General features: G+C 45.2%; 2 protein-coding genes across 9 annotated transcripts in view; one reads left to right on the top strand and one right to left on the bottom strand.

The window, feature by feature from the left end:
- prdm6 (PR domain containing 6) overlaps positions 1-3,850 on the top strand; it is a 35,088-nt gene extending 31,238 nt beyond the window's left edge. For all 8 annotated transcript variants that reach the window (XM_085909238.1, XM_085909237.1, XM_085909235.1 and 5 more), the window contains one exon: positions 1,798-3,850. In XM_085909238.1, coding sequence (XP_085765364.1) covers positions 1,798-1,921 — 124 coding nt within the window. In that variant the 3' untranslated portion in view covers positions 1,922-3,850. The remainder of the gene's footprint in view (positions 1-1,797) is intronic.
- A 3,422-nt stretch (positions 3,851-7,272) lies between these two features.
- Positions 7,273-16,667, bottom strand: cep120 (centrosomal protein 120). The gene is made up of 18 exons (XM_085909199.1): positions 16,439-16,667; positions 15,960-16,116; positions 15,727-15,841; positions 15,505-15,652; positions 15,143-15,303; positions 14,535-14,963; positions 13,866-14,013; positions 13,624-13,795; positions 13,283-13,432; positions 12,995-13,180; positions 12,614-12,866; positions 12,393-12,482; positions 12,136-12,228; positions 11,887-12,048; positions 11,302-11,424; positions 11,131-11,229; positions 8,186-8,331; positions 7,273-7,682 (listed from the first exon to the last, which is right to left on the bottom strand). The coding sequence occupies exons 1-18, from the start codon at positions 16,485-16,487 to the stop codon at positions 7,487-7,489; spliced, it is 2,877 nt and encodes a 958-aa protein (XP_085765325.1). The 5' UTR covers positions 16,488-16,667; the 3' UTR covers positions 7,273-7,486.
- Positions 16,668-16,917: the final 250 nt, after the last annotated feature.

The following is a 16,917-nucleotide window of genomic DNA, read 5'->3' as shown; positions in this document are numbered from 1 at the left end:
TTCAAGCGTAACCTTCCACTATGTGGATCGGCCATCTTTGGTCCTGTCAACTGGTTAGTAACCTCCATACGCTTGTCACGCTAAATTGAAGTTAGCGGCGCGCTAATGGCTGTCGTTGCGCTGCGGCTCGGACGCAATTAGCGAGGACGGCGTCGAGGTCACGTCGGGCGACGCGCCATTAACGACCAATCGCGGCGAGGTGACACGCCGCCTGCCAATCAACTTCAACCCAGCGCACGTGTGTGCGTGTATACGCGTTGGTCGTCTTGTCATCGGGCCCATCAAGGCGTTGTCACGTCGTGTTGCGGTGCGGACGTGACAGACACTTTGATGGCAACTGTTTGAACGAAAAACAAAGACAATGCCGTCAATCCATCCAAGTAAAGGTTTGGTTGAAGTTCAATAAAGACAACCCATAAAAAGCACTGAGAAAAAAAAAGCAAGATAAATAAAATAGCTACAATCCAAAATGTAATTGTAAAACAAAAAAAACAATAATACATATCAAGAAATCCCCCCAAAAGAAATCTACTTAATAAAATGGAAACAATAAAATAAATTGGACAAAATAAAGAAAAACACTACAGTAAATTCATTTAAAACAAGTCAATAAATACGCTTGAATAATCCACGTCTACAAAAATAAATGATGTGATTACATCATGGACATTGCAAATGTACAAGCAGGCGGTTGACCCCGTGACCTGATTATTTTGCACACATTTCGTGACGTGTGCACGACACTTTCTTTTGAGTCACGTCGTCAAATCAAAACCTTAGCACCCATGTAACATATGACTTTAGTTTCAGCGATCAATAGAGTTCTCACACGCGCTAGACTTAAAAGGCTTCCTCAATTGCGTGTGACACCGGGCGCACGTGTGAGTGTGATGGGAATTCCCCTCAGCAGCTGGCTTGATAGATTATTGACGAGTGTGTGTGTGCACACGGGTGTGAAGATCACAGTAGCAATTTCAGCTGACGGCTCCGTTGACCTCACACACACTTTGTACTGTCAATGTCTATTACTCTTGACAACACACTCCTCTCGTGTGTGTGTGTGTGTGTGTGTGTGTGCTTGTGTGTTTGAATCCCAGAGTAACGCAAGGTGTGACATCATCGCAAGATCATCATCATACACACCTTTACTTGCATATTTGGTCGTATTGAAGGGACAACACATATGCAATGCATGTTTTTCTTATTTTACATATGAATTTGAAGAACTCAAGTAGTTCATACAAAAAAAAAAAGATCCAAGTTGTTAGGCTTTTATATTGATGTGCAGTTTCTGAAGAAATTGCGTGGGAATGCTGAATGTGAAAATTTGAACGCAAGTGTCATGAAAAATATATTGAATGAATGTAAAAAAAAAAATGAATAAGAGAAATCATGTATTAATTAAATGAATAGTAGTAGATGAAACAGTTGGACTACAAGATGTCTGAGGAGGGAATTGAACAAGTGCTTCCTAATCTCAGGGTTAGGGTTCGTGGTAGGGTTAGGGGTAAAATTTTGGGGTTGGCGCTAGGGTTCAGTTTGGGTGTGGTTTTCAAGATGAAGTTGGAGTTTCAAATTATGTTTAACGTTTCAATTTGCGTTTTAAACTCTGGTTAGGGTTAGACATGACCATGTATTTTTAGTAAAAAAAAAAAAAAATGATTTTTTTAAAAATAGATTAAGATTTCTGTTTTTTAATTTTTTTTTAAGTTGCATTTAATGCCAAGGTTAGGGGTTTAAATCAGGGTTTGAAACCTGGTAAGTGCTTATTATTGTTTTGGCTTTTTTTGTGTTTAGATGCGAGCGCTGTGATCGCAGTTTCACTCAGGCCACCCAGCTGAGCCGTCACCAGAGATTACCCAACGAATGTAAACCCAACAGCGAGGGATCAGTGGGAGGAGACTCCATAGAGGTGGACTAGAATGCAAGGCAGGTCGGCAGGACTCAAATCTCACCGGCGCCAACCAAATTCTCCCTTTGGCCGCCGTCTTCATTGCGAGCTTTTCTACCGCTGCTCACATCCAACGAGACTTTCGCTACGCATGGAATTACACAATAACAAATTTCTTCCACAGTTCTACAAAAAAATGTTTCACAGATGTTGTACCAAAGCTCTTCCACAGTGTTACAGAAGTCCTACCAATGTTCCAACATTTTTTTTTTTTTTTACCAAAAGCTACCACCAAACTACGACCAATGTCATACCAAAGCTCCTGTGAATCAATTTCTACCAAAGTTCAACTGCTTCCAAAGTTCTCAAAGGTTTTACTGTAGTTCTTTAGATTTCCAAGTCTACTCAAGTTGTGCCAGCATTCTACTATAGTGCTACACTACCAAAGTTCCACAACATTTATTTAACCTTGTTTTTCTTTTTTGTCAACCAAGGTTTGCCTAAAGTACACAAAGGTTCTGCTAGAATTGTAGAGTAATTGTACTGGTGACACCAAAGGTCTACCAAATTTCCTTCAATATTACACCAAAGTTCTAGCGATGTTCTACCAAAGTTGTCCTATTTCTTCTGGTTATATCAGAAGTCTGTCTACTACTGGTATACTGAAGTTAAACCAATCATCAACCCAACTTCTTTGAAGGTTATGCAAGGTATTTCCCCAAAATTCAAATGATGTTTCACCAAAGTCTACGAACACATTCTACAAAGGCTACACCAAAGTTTTTTTCCCAAATTGTATCAGAGTGATACTTGTTGTACCAAAGAGTAACCCAGCTGAAATGCTGCCAATGTTATGTTCTGACAAATTCACCCAATAGTTGAAAGTTCTCAATTTTCACATGACACTTGCTAAACTTGTAAGTTCTACCAAAGCGCTACAAGTTCCAAAGTGCTACAAAATGATTGCTGAAACTCTACAACTGTCCTCATGATCAACTTGAGCTCCACCAAAGTTCTACAAAATATCCCAGCAGCATTCCACTACTATCCTACTTGAGGTTCTGTGGTCTGTCAAGAAGGAACAACTTCAAGAGGGCACTTTTCCTCTCGAACGAGACGACGGAAGGTTTGACGCCTCACAAGCACACCAAAGATTGTCATCATGTAGGTAAAAAAAGAATAATAAAAAAAAAAAGAAGGAGGCGGAGACGCTAAAGCAAACACATCATGAACATTAAAAAAAAGAAAAAAAGAAAAAAAAGATATTTATCTTGTGGCGGCACTTTGACTTATTTAACTTTGTGCATCCTTCACTTCACACATGACAAAAGACGCTCGTCTTCCATTTGTATCATCCAATTTTTTTTTTTTGGGGTGTGTTTTTGTACCAAAAAGAAGAAAAAGCACACTTGATAAAGCAAAGTTTTATGGGCCTTTGACATTCATTGATCTATTTTTTTTGGAATTTCTGCAAATTATCCACTCACTTTCTGTCTCAGAGCTGAACTCACAAAATGAACAATAAAGTTGGGAATCCAAGCATCCAAGATTTTTCATAGGAATATCTTTTGGTTTGCAGTGTTGAGTAATTTTTTCACTTTGATCTGCTCAGAAAGTAGGTCCACTCTTACCGATAAATGGGACGAAATTGAGCGTTCTCCTTTTTGGTCAAAGTTCCAATTATCAGGTGGTGTGAGTGATTTCTCCTTATTAATCTGCTAAAAAAAAAAAAAAAAGTAGGTTACATACATGCTGATAATTGGCCCTTTGGAGGATCAATTCTCCCTTGTCAGCAAGTAAATGAGTTGCCTGAGATAGGAAGTGATTGGGAAAAGTTTATGTATGAAAAAAAACTTGTCTAAGCAACGATGCTTTTTGTCTTGCTCACGTTTGCATGATTTGAAATTAAAAACGTGAGACCTGAAGAAAACGAGGTCTAAAATAAAGGAAGTCCATTTTGTCAAGTCATTTTTTTGATTATTATTTATTCAACAATTTTGCAGGTAAGCCAATTGAGTACACTTTCTCATTTATAATGGTGACCTGGATGCAAGGTGTGTGAAGTGTCTTGCCAAGAACACATGTGACTGAGGCAGAGCTGGAATCAAACTGACAACTCTCTGGTTACTAAACGACCAATTCTACTGCCTGAGCCACAGCCGCTACAAGTTGTTCCTGTTAAATGTTCCTTTTGTGCCATCATTTAAGAGTGCTCAAACGCCACGTTTAGACGTCCACGTTGAATTAGAAACCACTCGGTCTAAGATCAAACAGCCAATCAGAAAGTGGGGGTGAGGGCGGTTGTGGCACTTTTCACTTTTATTTAGGCTTTGACCATGATCTTTACCTAATGAAGTGGCCTGTGATGATTAGGTACGCCTGAAAATGACGGTGTACCTAATAGTGTCCGAGTGACGTCACAGATCAAACAGCCAATCAGAAAGTGGGGGTGAGGGCGGGTGTGGCACTTTTCACTTTCACTTAAACTTTTTCCCTAATGAAGTGATTAGGTACACCTGTGTCCGTGTGACGTCACAGATCAACCAGCCAATCAGAAAGTGGGGGGTTGTTTGGGTGTGGCACTTTTCACTTTCATTTAAGCTTTGACCATGATTTTTCCCTAATGAAGTGGCCTGTGATTAGGTACACTTAAAAATGACGGTGTACCTAATAGAGTGTCCTAGTGACGTCACAAATCAAACAGCCAATCAGAAAGTGGGGGTGAGGGCGGGTGTGGCACTTTTCACTTTAACTAAAGCTTTGACCATGACTGTGACCTGTGCTTTAGTGAAAGTGAAAAATGCCTAACCCTAACCCTACTTTTTGATTGGCTGTTTGATCTGTGACGTCACTCGGACACTCTATTAGGTACACCACCATTTCATGTGTACCTAATCACAGGCCACTTCATTAGGGAAAAATCATGGTCAAAGCTTAAATGAAAGTGAAAAGTGCCACACCCAAACAACCCCCCACTTTCTGATTGGCTGGTTGATCTGTGACGTCACACGGACACAGGTGTACCTAATCACTTCATTAGGGAAAAAGTTTAAGTGAAAGTGAAAAGTGCCACACCCGCCCTCACCCCCACTTTCTGATTGGCTGTTTGATCGGTGACGTCACTCGGACACTCTATTAGGTACACTGCCATTTTGAGGTGTTCCTAATCACAGGCCACTTCATTAGGGAAAAATCATGGTCAAAGCTTTAGTGAAAGTGAAAAGTGCCACACCCGCCCTCACCCCCACTTTCTGATTGGCTATTTGATCTGTGACGTCACTTGACACTCTATTAGGTACACCGTCATTTTCAGGTGTACCTAATCACAGGCCACTTCATTAGGGAAAAATCATGGTCGAAGCTTAAATGAAAGTGAAAAGTGCCACACCCGCCCTCACCCCCACTTTCTGATTGGCTGTTTGATCTGTGACGTCACTCGGACAGTCTATTAGGTACACCACCATTTCATGTGTACCTAATCACAGGCCACTTCATTAGGGAAAAATCATGGTCAAAGTTTAAATGAAAGTGAAAAGTGCCACACCCAAACAACCCCCCACTTTCTGATTGGCTGGTTGATCTGTGACGTCACACGGACACAGGTGTACCTAATCACTTCATTAGGGAAAAAGTTTAAGTGAAAGTGAAAAGTGCCCCACCCGCCCTCACCCCCACTTTCTGATTGGCTGTTTGATCTCTGACGTCATTCGGACACGCTATTAGGTACACCGCCATTTTCAGGTGTACCTAATCACAGGCCACTTCATTAGGGAAAAATCATGGTCGAAGCTTAAATGAAAGTGAAAAGTGCCGCACCCGCCCTCACCCCCACTTTCTGATTGGCTGTCTGATCTGTGACGTCACTCGGACAGTCTATTAGGTACACCACCATTTCATGTGTACCTAATCACAGGCCACTTCATTAGGGAAAAATCATGGTCAAAGTTTAAATGAAAGTGAAAAGTGCCACACCCAAACAACCCCCCACTTTCTGATTGGCTGGTTGATCTGTGACGTCACACGGACACAGGTGTACCTAATCACTTCATTAGGGAAAAAGTTTAAGTGAAAGTGAAAAGTGCCCCACCCGCCCTCACCCCCACTTTCTGATTGGCTGTTTGATCTCTGACGTCATTCGGACACGCTATTAGGTACACCGCCATTTTCAGGTGTACCTAATCACAGGCCACTTCATTAGGGAAAAATCATGGTCGAAGCTTAAATGAAAGTGAAAAGTGCCACACCCGCCCTCATCCCCACTTTCTGATTGGCTGTCTGATCTGTGACGTCACTCGGACAGTCTATTAGGTACACCACCATTTCATGTGTACCTAATCACAGGCCACTTCATTAGGGAAAAATCATGGTCAAAGTTTAAATGAAAGTGAAAAGTGCCACACCCAAACAACCCCCCACTTTCTGATTGGCTGGTTGATCTGTGACGTCACACGGACACAGGTGTACCTAATCACTTCATTAGGAAAAAAGTTTAAGTGAAAGTGAAAAGTGCCCCACCCGCCCTCACCCCCACTTTCTGATTGGCTGTTTGATCTCTGACGTCATTCGGACACGCTATTAGGTACACCGCCATTTTCAGGTGTACCTAATCACAGGCCACTTCATTAGGGAAAAATCATGGTCAAAGCTTTAGTGAAAAGTGCCACACCCGCCCTCACCCCCACTTTCTGATTGGCTGTTTTATCTGTGACGTCACTCGGACACTATTAGGTACACCGCCCTTATCAGGTTTGTTCGCGAAGATTCACGAGTGAATTGGCTTTATATAAAAACAAGGAATAAAACACCAGACAAGTTTTAACATAAATGTTTATTATAATAATAATAATGATAATAAAAGTACATTTCAAACCAGCAATCTAATGTGAAATTACAGTACATATATTGGATAACAATATTTATATATGCACACACGTTATTTAAAACCCACTGTGTTATAAATTAAGATTACCCAAAGAGAAGCATACTCTCCCCGTTGTTGCATGACGGCGTATCCTTTCATGCAATAAAGTTAGCCGTTGGCTAGGAGAAAACGTGCATAAAAGAAGTGGTATTTCAGTGAGTGGTTCTTTTTTTCCCTGGCAAATCGTAAATCTAATAAACAAATATTGCAAAAATGCAAATCACTCACTCACTGATTCGTTCACTCACAGATCCGTTCGCTTGTAAACGGGAAGTTAAAGAACCAACTATTACGCCACATCATTATTTTCCTTGCTCAACGCCGGACACCTTGAACAAAACGCAACAAGGCCAATGACGTAACTGTTCTTCGAACGTCATACGTCACCTTTATTGAGTCAAGAAATTGTAAAAATCGAAAACAGAAAGTGCCTTTTTGAGTTAGTGACGTTTTATTTAAAAAAAAAAAAAAATCTAGCGAGTCTGCAGCGCCATCTGCTGACTGCACCGCCCTGTCGCGTGGCACCAAAACATAATTATGAATAAATAAAAACTCTGGTTATTATTAACATGCTACTTTCACACGTTGGAGGGGGTAGCCGAGCTCTGCACTTTCCCTGAGCGCAACGGAAGCGTTCCCGCCGTGATGTACCCTGGCTGTCCGCGGATTGGCCGTCAGCTGACGTCGGCCATGGCGTCGCCGATTTGCCGGTTGAGTTCGGCGATGATGCGGTCGTCGTGCCCGTAGACGCCGGTCCGGAGAAGCGTGTCACGCTCCTCCAGAAGGCGGCTCAGGTGTTCCTCTGCGCTGTGATTCAAACTGGGGATTGGGGCCGAGGAGGTGGGGCCGATATCACCTTGCTGCTTCAACCTAGGAGGGAAAAAAAGAGGCGTAAACATTTCAAATTTATGACCAAATGTGCTGAACGTTGTGAATATGTGTGTTTCTTGAATGCATTATTGGGAATAAAGAAGAAATTGTTTGGCGGGAATTTGAATGCTGAAAGTGAAATACATTTTTGGGTCAACTTAAAAAAATGAATTAAACGAGTTCAATGTTTTGAATCTCAAATGGGAATGGTGTGAACTTATGTCGAATGTCCCATTTGGAATGAATGGTGAGTTTTTGCATTGTAAATACTGAATTTTGGGGGAATGAGGGAAAAGTAGTAACCTGCAAAGCGTGAATTTTGGGTAATACGTTCAAATGGGAACGAGGTGAATCCGATGAATTGTGCAAAAGTAGAAGTGTGTCAAAATAACAAGGGATTCCCTCAATGATGAGAAATATTGTCAAAACGTACGTTGTCGGACAGAAGCAAGAATGTGGTGCGATCGATGTTAGCGCCTTGAAGCTAATAGTGTCGCGCTCACCTGTTGAGTTCGTTCCTGATGTCCCCCAGTTCCTGCCGCTCTTGTCGTACCACCTCCTTCTCCTCGGCGGCCACGTAGCGCAGCCTCATGGCGTCTAACTCGGCCTGCTGCTTCTTCAGACGCATAATCTCGCTCTCCTCCTTGCGCTGCGCATGCCACACGCGACAACAAGGTGCGCGCATAGTCTTTCGTTAGTTTTCGTAAACTGTAAAAAAATTAGGATGAAAGAAATACGAAGGAATACTTACAAAGGCGCTTCATGAATCAAGTGTGATGAACTTTTTTTTTTTTTTTTTATTATTATTGTGGGTGAGTCAGGAATGTATCCGTGCTATAAACGAGGGTTCACTCTAGACATTTTTCGGAAAACCTCCGTGAGAAAAAATGCAGCCGGAGCTGAGGAATTCTCACGCCGGCCGACAAGACGGGAGGGTGTGGGGGGGGGGGGTTAGCGCCTACAAGTCGTATTTCTGTCGTCCCGCTCGCTCGGCGTTCGGCGAGTTGCTCGTTAATCATTGAAGCAAAAACAAAAAAGCTCCGCTCCGCTTTAATGCTGATGTGAGCCGTAAATTCAAAAAAGCGAACGTTTTAATACAGCAATCAAAGCGTCGGAGTCTGACTTCACGCTTCAAGTCGGCTTCAACTATTTGAATTGCAATTTTTGTTTTTTTAATTGATATTGCAATTTCATTCCCACTTATCACATTCATGCGACATTTTGTCGTACGTAAAAATAAAGGCAAACAAATTGATAAGTTTCTTTTATCCACTTCAATTAGAGTTGCTCATTTCTAATTTTTTTGACTTGCAGCCTTTTACGTGTTCATTAGCTTGAAAATATAAATAGATATCATATACATATCTGGAAAAAAAAAAGCGGCTTCCTTTCGCCCAAATTGCAAAAATATAGAAATTCATTTTTCCCAAAGAATAAGGAAAATAAAAATGGCCGTGTATCTCAAACATATGCTTGCTGGCGAAAGCAATGCAGTGAGAAAATGTTGGCCAGACTTTGGATAGACAGAAGTAGGAATCCAGTGAGACACTGAAGATGGGACAGAAGCAAGTTTGTCAGCAGGCGGTGGGACGGATGAAAATTTATATATATATAAAAAAAAAAAAGACTTTTTGAGGGCTGTCCACGTTCCAGCCGACGGCGGGTGGGAAAAGTGGAGCTAGGCGGGCTCGGGGCACGGAGAAAAACATGCTTCACGTGAACGCGTGTTGATACAAGACGCTCCCCGAGGAGCGACTGGCCGTCTGGATTCGCCAGCGCCTTTGGCCTAATTGTTGGAATAACAAATCTTTGCGTGACGTGCTGCCAAGGACAAGTCCAGGTCACAGAAAATCATCGAGTCATTCATCTCACAGCTGCAAGCCGCTCGTTGCCATTGTCGACAATGGCGATATTATTAACGCTACAGAAGTTGGCTCCAGCCGGTTGAGAGAATGAAAAACTGCCGACATTGCCAAGGGACGGGTAAATTTGAAATATGATTGATAGGTTGAAGAGGCAGAGCAGATAGCAACAGAATTGAATTGACAAGGTCCAGCGCAACTAATTCTGAAGGCCGTGGCCTGACTGAATGAACACAGACAATTTATGTGAGGGCTGGGGATGTTCTGACAATACTCTGCCGTCAAGTTCAAGCTAACTTTACTGGCACGCAACTACCAGTAGATGGCAGCCATGCATCATTAGAGACATACTGAGACTTGAGCGTCATTCCCCAAAATGAAATCATCAGGAAAAAAAAACAACAAGGAAATTTGCACGTTGCGCTGTTCAAAGATGATGAATCGTTGCTGGTGTGAAAGAAAAAGTCCAGCAGAAGGTTGTGGAATGTTTGTGTGGTCCTGGCGCAGCCACTCTGTCCGCTCCATAAAAGAAGACTAAACACGTTTGCCTTCGACACTTTGTGGCCATTAAAAAGTCAAACGGGCGGCGAGGGCCTTAACAATAACAAGATGGCCGCCGGGCCTCGTTATTGTCCCAATATTTGCGCTCGGGGAAGATCGACTGGCGCTGCTTGTCCCAATATTTGGAATTGGAAAGCTTTCTAGGGGGGAGCCTTTCATCTGGGCGTTAATCCCGCCAGCTCCCGCTGGGAAAAGCAACATTTGTCCTGCCGCTGCAACTTTTACAGCGTGCAGACCTGGCGGTGCTCAGAGATGACGAAAAGCAAAACAATACGGCCGGTCAACGTGACAAATGAAGAGCGGGATGCAAAGAGGACAAAGGGGGAAGGGAACAGCGAAACCAAGAATGTTCATGCTTCGACTTTCAGATATTTGGGGGTACTGAGTCCTCCAAAGCAAATACAAATTTAACTTTGTCACCATCTTGTGGCAAGGAAGTTTGTTGAAATGGGCTGAGGCGAACAGTACAGGGCTCCAGACTGACTTTGTTATTGTTTTTCTTTATTACGAGGCACAGTGACCACTAACTTGAAAATTTAGGAGTGTAGAAAATGTGATGTAGTCACACTGTAAATGCTATAATACAGTGAATATAATATTTTTCAGACTATAACAAGACTTTTTTGATAGTTTGGCCGGTCCTGGAACTTTTACTATATGGCAGTCATTAAATTTAGACACCCAAAGTCACCCGTGTCTTAATTGTCTCGACTTTGTTTTAGCAAATACCTTTGGTGCATTACGGCTGGTGGCCAGAAGGTGGCGGCAATGCACCAAAAGCATTTGCCCAAGCCTAGCAAGTCAAGCAGTAGTCATGGCAACAAATGTGTGCCCTATGGCTAGTTCCACATGTGGCGCAAGGATTTATAGTACCAAGATTGCGCTCGGTCTGACGCAGCAGGGAAATTTATCGTCCGAAAAACTTTCAGAAATTTCCACTGGATTACTGTAAATAAGGCAGAGAAGATAAGAAAGAAGCCAAAGAGGTGTGAAAGCTGTGAACAAATTTTGTGAGTCTTGGTTACCTGTTTGAAGCGACCCAGTTCCTTCAGTGCGCGCCCCCACTGCTGCTTGTAATGAAGTTTGGACTTGGTGGTGGACTCCAGCTTCCTCTCCAGCTCCACCTGGTTGGTAGACGACACATCCTCTTTGTCGTCTCTTTATGTTGAGCTGGTTCACGCGGAGCACCACGCTACCTTCTCCAGTGTCAAAATGTTGATCTCGGACTGCAGGCGGACTTCAGGTTTTACGTTCTGTTGCTCCTTGAAGTGATAAAAATCTTTCTCCAGTTGCTTGTAGCGGTTCTCCCAGTCTGTGATCTGAAGAACAAGAAAAAAAAAAAATTGATATGTTGATCAAATGGGGCGCTCTTCAAAGGCCACCTCAAAGAGTGTAAATCTATATTTGCCATTTTTCATTCATGGATTCTTTTTTGATTACTTTTCTGAGAAACTCACCTATTCTACTACTACTACTATACCTATTCTTCTACTACTGCTTTGGCGCCATCCACGCCCCAATTGAAGTGCTGGAATGAGCTTTCTTTAGTGAGGCCCAAACAGCCAAAGTCATACTTTACTGCCATCTAGTGGAATTATAGGCAACTTGCAGTGTGGAGGCGACAGGTCAATTTAATCGCTAATGGCGGCCAGGTTGACGTGTATTGTTGCATTTTTATAGCTAGAAGAAAAACCGGAGCAAGCTTTTGTAAAAGGGGGACGGTGGGGGGGGGGGGGGGACAGGGCTGTCCGGATGTTTGCCACAATTTGGATCTCCTGTACCTGCTTGAGGAGCCGCGTTCGCTCCTCCTCCATCAGGCGCACTTTGTCTCGCTCTAGCGCAATCCGGTGGTCGCATTCCAGCTGCAGCCTCTTGACGGTTTCCTGCGCCTCCTTCCGCTCAAGCTTGTGTTCGGCTTGCAGGTCGCGCTGCAGCCTTTGGGTCTGATGAGACACGCACGCCGTGGAAGACGTGGAGATAGTCAGACCGAGCAAACATTGCGGAAGACACAGCGAGAGGAGAAGCACCACCTTCAGCTCGGCTTCACTCAGAATCTTCTCCTTCTTCTCCAGATCAGACAGAGTCTTCTGAAGCTGCTCCTCCAGACGACTGCACTCCATTTCCTACAACACACGGCAAAGATTCACAAGTCATGTTTGAAGTCGACATGGCAATGGAGCAATTTGGAAAGCTTGCCATTTGGAATAAAAAGCAAAACAAAAAACTGTTTTGTTCAAAAATACAGTTGTTTCACCTTCCTCGCGAGTCAGCAGAATGTTGCACTCACCTTCTTTTTCACGCAGGCTTCCCTCTCGCGCTCTCGTCGCATCCACTCCTCTGCCAGCGCCTGCATGTGACTCAACTCCTTCTTCCGGAGCTACACGGGCACAACGGAACATGCCGCAGAATTAATGCCTGCGACGCTCAGAAGAACATACACGTGTCACGTGCGTCTTTTTACAAAGTGTGTCTAAACTTCAGCTTTCAAGGGAATGCATGGAGGGGGACCTGATCGTTGAACAGATCCTCCTGGGTCTCCTTCCACAGCTCTAGCTCCAGGGCCGTGCGGTACTCGGCGCTATCTCGGGGGGGCGGCGGGCCTGCGGGTGCAAGCGGCGCAGCTGGCTCGGCGGGCGTTTCTGGCAGAGGAGGCGCAGGCTCATTCGGCCACGAATCCGACACGGGGATGTCCTTAGTGTTCACGAGCCCAAAGTCGTCCAGTGTGGCCACCAGGCTCAACTCTGCTGCTTTCTCGTTGGAGCTAAGCCACAGGGAGAGGGGGGGGGGGGGGGGGGGGGGGGGGGGTGAAGATGGCATTTTGTTTTCAGTCCATTAGATGGCGCCAGAGACTAAACAAAGAAGGTCATCTTAGCCGAGTGACAGAAGCACCTCTGGGTGGAGAAGAAGGGGATTCGGTCATGGTGGATTTGGCGCCAGGGTGCCTCCCTCACACCGGACGGGTGTCGGCTCCTCTCGGCGGCGAGGAGCCGAGACAGCTGCAGCGAGGCTCGGCCAATCAGGAAATCGTTGGAACTGCCGGCGTCGTGGTGCCACAGCTCCAACACCAGAGGAACTCTTGTTTAGAGACAGGAGAATATTTTCATAGCTAAAACGCTAAAAGATCATCTCAGATTTGAGTGTGGCCCTCTTCCAAATATTCTGTGCAAGACTTCATACCTGAGGAAGGTATCCTGCAGCTGCTGCGGCACGGCGGCAAAGTCAAAGGCGCAGTAAGAGTGCGGCAGAGACACGTCCGTGTTCCTGCGCAGCTCCACAGGGTGGCTGGTCATCACGGGCACCAGGCTGCCGAAGAACTCGTACGAGTACCTGACCAGGGCATAGCCATGACTAGCCTCCAGCTCAAGCAAAATAAATAAACCTAGCTAAAACCGAAAATAGCAAAGAAAAAAAACTAAAGATGTAGAAACCTTTAGTTCTTGGCAATTGTAGAGCTGCTCTGGTGTTGTGTCAACCTTTTTTTTTTTGTAGTCGTGTTAAGAGTGCGCTGTTGTGCGAACCTGATTGTGGCAGCGATGTTGTGTAAGAGTCCGGTCTGTCTGAGGTTGCAGAGATCCAGAGAGAAACAGTAGCGATGCGCAGATGGCGGAATGGACGCTTTGAGGGCGCAGCCGAGCAACGAAGAAGTGGCGGCGTTGCCCTGGGCCTGACATGCGGCGAGCGGCTCCACGTCTGCAGGACAAACTCGGTCTGAATGTCACATTTTAGGCATTGATAGATCGACGGGATGAGTTGGACGTACCGTGCGACAGTGCCTCCTGCTGGTTCTGCGACAGTGCAACGACTTCAGGAGGATTTCGGATTGGAGTCGAACTGGCAATTTGGTCTTCGGCGGCCGGCGCGTCGGCAGCGCACGGGTTTATGTTGCGTCCTTCTTTGGTGGACAAAGTCTGCAGGAAGACAAGGAATTTGTACAAATTACATTTCCCCTTTGAAATGAATGGAAATGCCATTCATTTCTTGCAGCCTCCCAAAAAGACCGCCAAAAAAAGAAAAATAGCACCATGAAATGTTATACTTACAAAGAACAGCAGTAATGACATCATTGAATATGAATTTTCTCTTTTGTAATTTATGGCGATAAAACGGCAACGTTTTACGGCTCCTGCACACTTTGGCTACTCGGGGGCGGTATAATACAAACATTTGGACGAACTGTACAGTACGTAGAGCCCGTCTCAGCGCCTCTGGAAACTGCAGTCATTTCAGTTGCTCTTTTCAGAAGACAACGAATAATGCCTGTGAGTATTGCTGGATTTCCTGTCAAAATGGGTTACGCCACCGCTTGTGTTCAAATATTTGTCGCTTGAGGGTTTTAAAACCAGGGATCATAGTCACAATCACAGTTTTTTTGCACACAAGCATGAGTCCCTCAATTTTGGCGATTGTCTCAATCAAAATTAGTACCAACCTGTAGCTGCGGCGCCACGTCCTCTCGGCGAAGCGTGATGGCCACACTGACGTTAGGCTGCAACTCGGCGGGCATCGCCGGCAGCGAGCGTCTGACGCGGGCGGGCGGCTGTAGCGCAAACACGCCCTCCACTGTGGCCGCCCTCTCCTCCAGGTCCACGGCGAGCCCGGCCAGCGTGGCCAGGGGCACGTCGGCGCTGCCCAGCGAGTGCGTGCCGCAGCACAGGTGGATCTGCAAAGGCGGTTGCTGTGACAGGAAGGTACGCAGGGCGCGGTCGCTGCTGCGGACGCGCACTGAGGCGCGCTCGGGCTGGAAGTCCGGCGTCAGGAGGTTCCGGAAGGGCTCGCTGGTGATGTCGTTGCCCAGCAGCGTGTAGAAAAAGAAGAAGCCGGCATCCTCTGATGACAACTTGAGTGTGGTGGGGATTAACTGCAAGCACGTGCACATAAACTCACCATCACACCAAGTACAAACTCTCGTGCATGCAGACACACAAAAGCACAGGCACACACTCAAACGTATAAATATGCGCATGCATCCTCACATTAACACAAGATTCACCACACACACACGGTTGTTGACGGTCATAGGTGTGGAGTTCCTCTCACCTGTTCCAACTTGGCGACAAAAGCCACGGTGACGGACAGCACAAACATGTCGGTGGCCACGCTGTCGGGTCCCACCTGATGGTAACCCTGCTCAGGCACCAGGACCGCCTCCAGCTTGTCCAGGAGGGACTGCGTTGCTACGGGCCCGCTCGAGCGAGGCGCTGAAGAGTCACGTGCGTAACAAAAGAGAACAATGTTTCAGTTTTACTTTACAATGGCTCAATCCTCAAAATTTCAGCCTCTCAACAGTAAATATTCTCATCTTTCGCTTTTTTTCTTGTTCTCCATGAGAGCAGATGGAAAAGAGGGTGTGGCTTAAAGAAGGAGCACAGAAACACAAGACACTAAACAGGAAGTAGCACCTCTTTGGGCCTTCTTGTCTCGGGGTGCTTGAGGAGAGGGCGGTGGCGGCAGCGTGGACTTGCCGTCGTTCTCCAGCACCATGCTGAGGAGCAGGGACGGCTTCTTTTTTGTGTACTTGCTGCTCAGCAGCGTATGCCAGCGAGGATCCTGGTGACACGCGTGCCAAAGACCAAAATTAATTCGGCAGCGAGTTGACGCCCTGCCACTGTCGGCCGACAGACCTGTGGGACTTCCTGAACGGATCTGAGGTCCAGCACAATGTAGCCCACGTTCTCCCTGCTATTATTGCTGGAGTCCACGGTGAAACACTGAAGCTTGATGGGGGTCCTCTGCAGTCTGCACACACACATATACGTCATCATACATGGTAATATTCACAATAAATAAAAAGCTCATCAAATGTAGGTAAACTGAAGAAAAAGACTTTTAACCAGGCCCTCACACAAACACATACCTATGCTGATGCAGCATCTTGCGGTCCAGCTCCCAGGCCAGTTCGGTGCTGAAGTGCGGCTGGTCCAGGTGCTCCACGGGGTCGGTGGTCAGCTGCTCGGCGTCGAAGCTCGCCTGAACCTCCAAGCTGAGCCGAGGGCACATGGGAAAATCGCGCCCTGCCCACAAACCCAAACGACTACTTTTATACTACACATTTGAAAAGTCACTTCCAAAAACACATACAGTAGTTTACATATTCATAATAATTTCCCCATTTAGCTGCTGTAAGGATCGTATTTTTTGGCAAAGGTCTGGTTTTAGTACGAGAGGTTTAACGTTTGAAACAAGCAAGCTCTTATAGCCGTGCGCGTTAGCTTGCTAAAGCGACGAGTGAACAATGAGTTTACGTTAAAAACGTAACAATATAGCGACTTAATAGGTTCAACTTGTGATTTTGGTTGCGTTTATGTTGGAGTGGCGCTGACAGTTGACGCTCACCTTCCAGAATGGACAACACGATGAGAAGTTGCTCGCTCTTCGGAGCCATGTTGACATCTGGACGATCAGAAACACTCCCAAGACCTTGTTATAAAATCCGGACGTTGTTGGCGGAAGAGAAAAAAAGTCGTTAAAGGTGAGTTTGGGGGGGGGAAAGCGAGCTTTTTCGGGTGGTCCGTTGTAAGGGAACAGCCGCTTTGTTGTCAAGCTTTGGCGCCACCCATTTTGGTTTTGGAGACGGAAGTTAAAAGTGGAGGCGCTTCCGGTTTGGTTGGCCTCAGCTGGTGGGCGGTGGAACTGCAGTCTCAAATCATTCAAATATGAATAATAACATAGTAATTATAAAAGCTAACAAAACCCGATATAAAAACCAATCCATTCCCTCTTAATATTCACATTTAAGATCATTCTAGTTAGGTTCACTATTTTACAGCACGCTGTATATTTGCATTAAAATAAATAACAATATATGTTATATA

The sequence above is a fragment of the Syngnathus leptorhynchus genome, chromosome 4 (assembly GCF_054491065.1).
Source record: "Syngnathus leptorhynchus isolate UIUO chromosome 4, UIUO_Slep, whole genome shotgun sequence".
Classification (NCBI taxonomy): Eukaryota; Metazoa; Chordata; class Actinopteri; order Syngnathiformes; family Syngnathidae; genus Syngnathus; species Syngnathus leptorhynchus.
Note: the sequence above shows the minus strand (reverse complement) of the source record. Positions and strands in the feature narration are given on the sequence as shown.

Excerpts from the sequence above, each read along its gene's own strand:
- cep120 (XM_085909199.1), bottom strand. The coding sequence starts at position 16,487 with ATGGCTCCGAAGAGCGAGCAACTTCTCATCGTGTTGTCCATTCTGGAA. Across the intron at positions 16,117-16,438 it reads CGTGTTGTCCATTCTGGAAG|GGCGCGATTTTCCCATGTGC; the intron begins GTGAGCGTCAAC and ends GTTTGTGGGCAG. Across the intron at positions 11,425-11,886 it reads GAACGCGGCTCCTCAAGCAG|ATCACAGACTGGGAGAACCG; the intron begins GTACAGGAGATC and ends CTTGTTCTTCAG.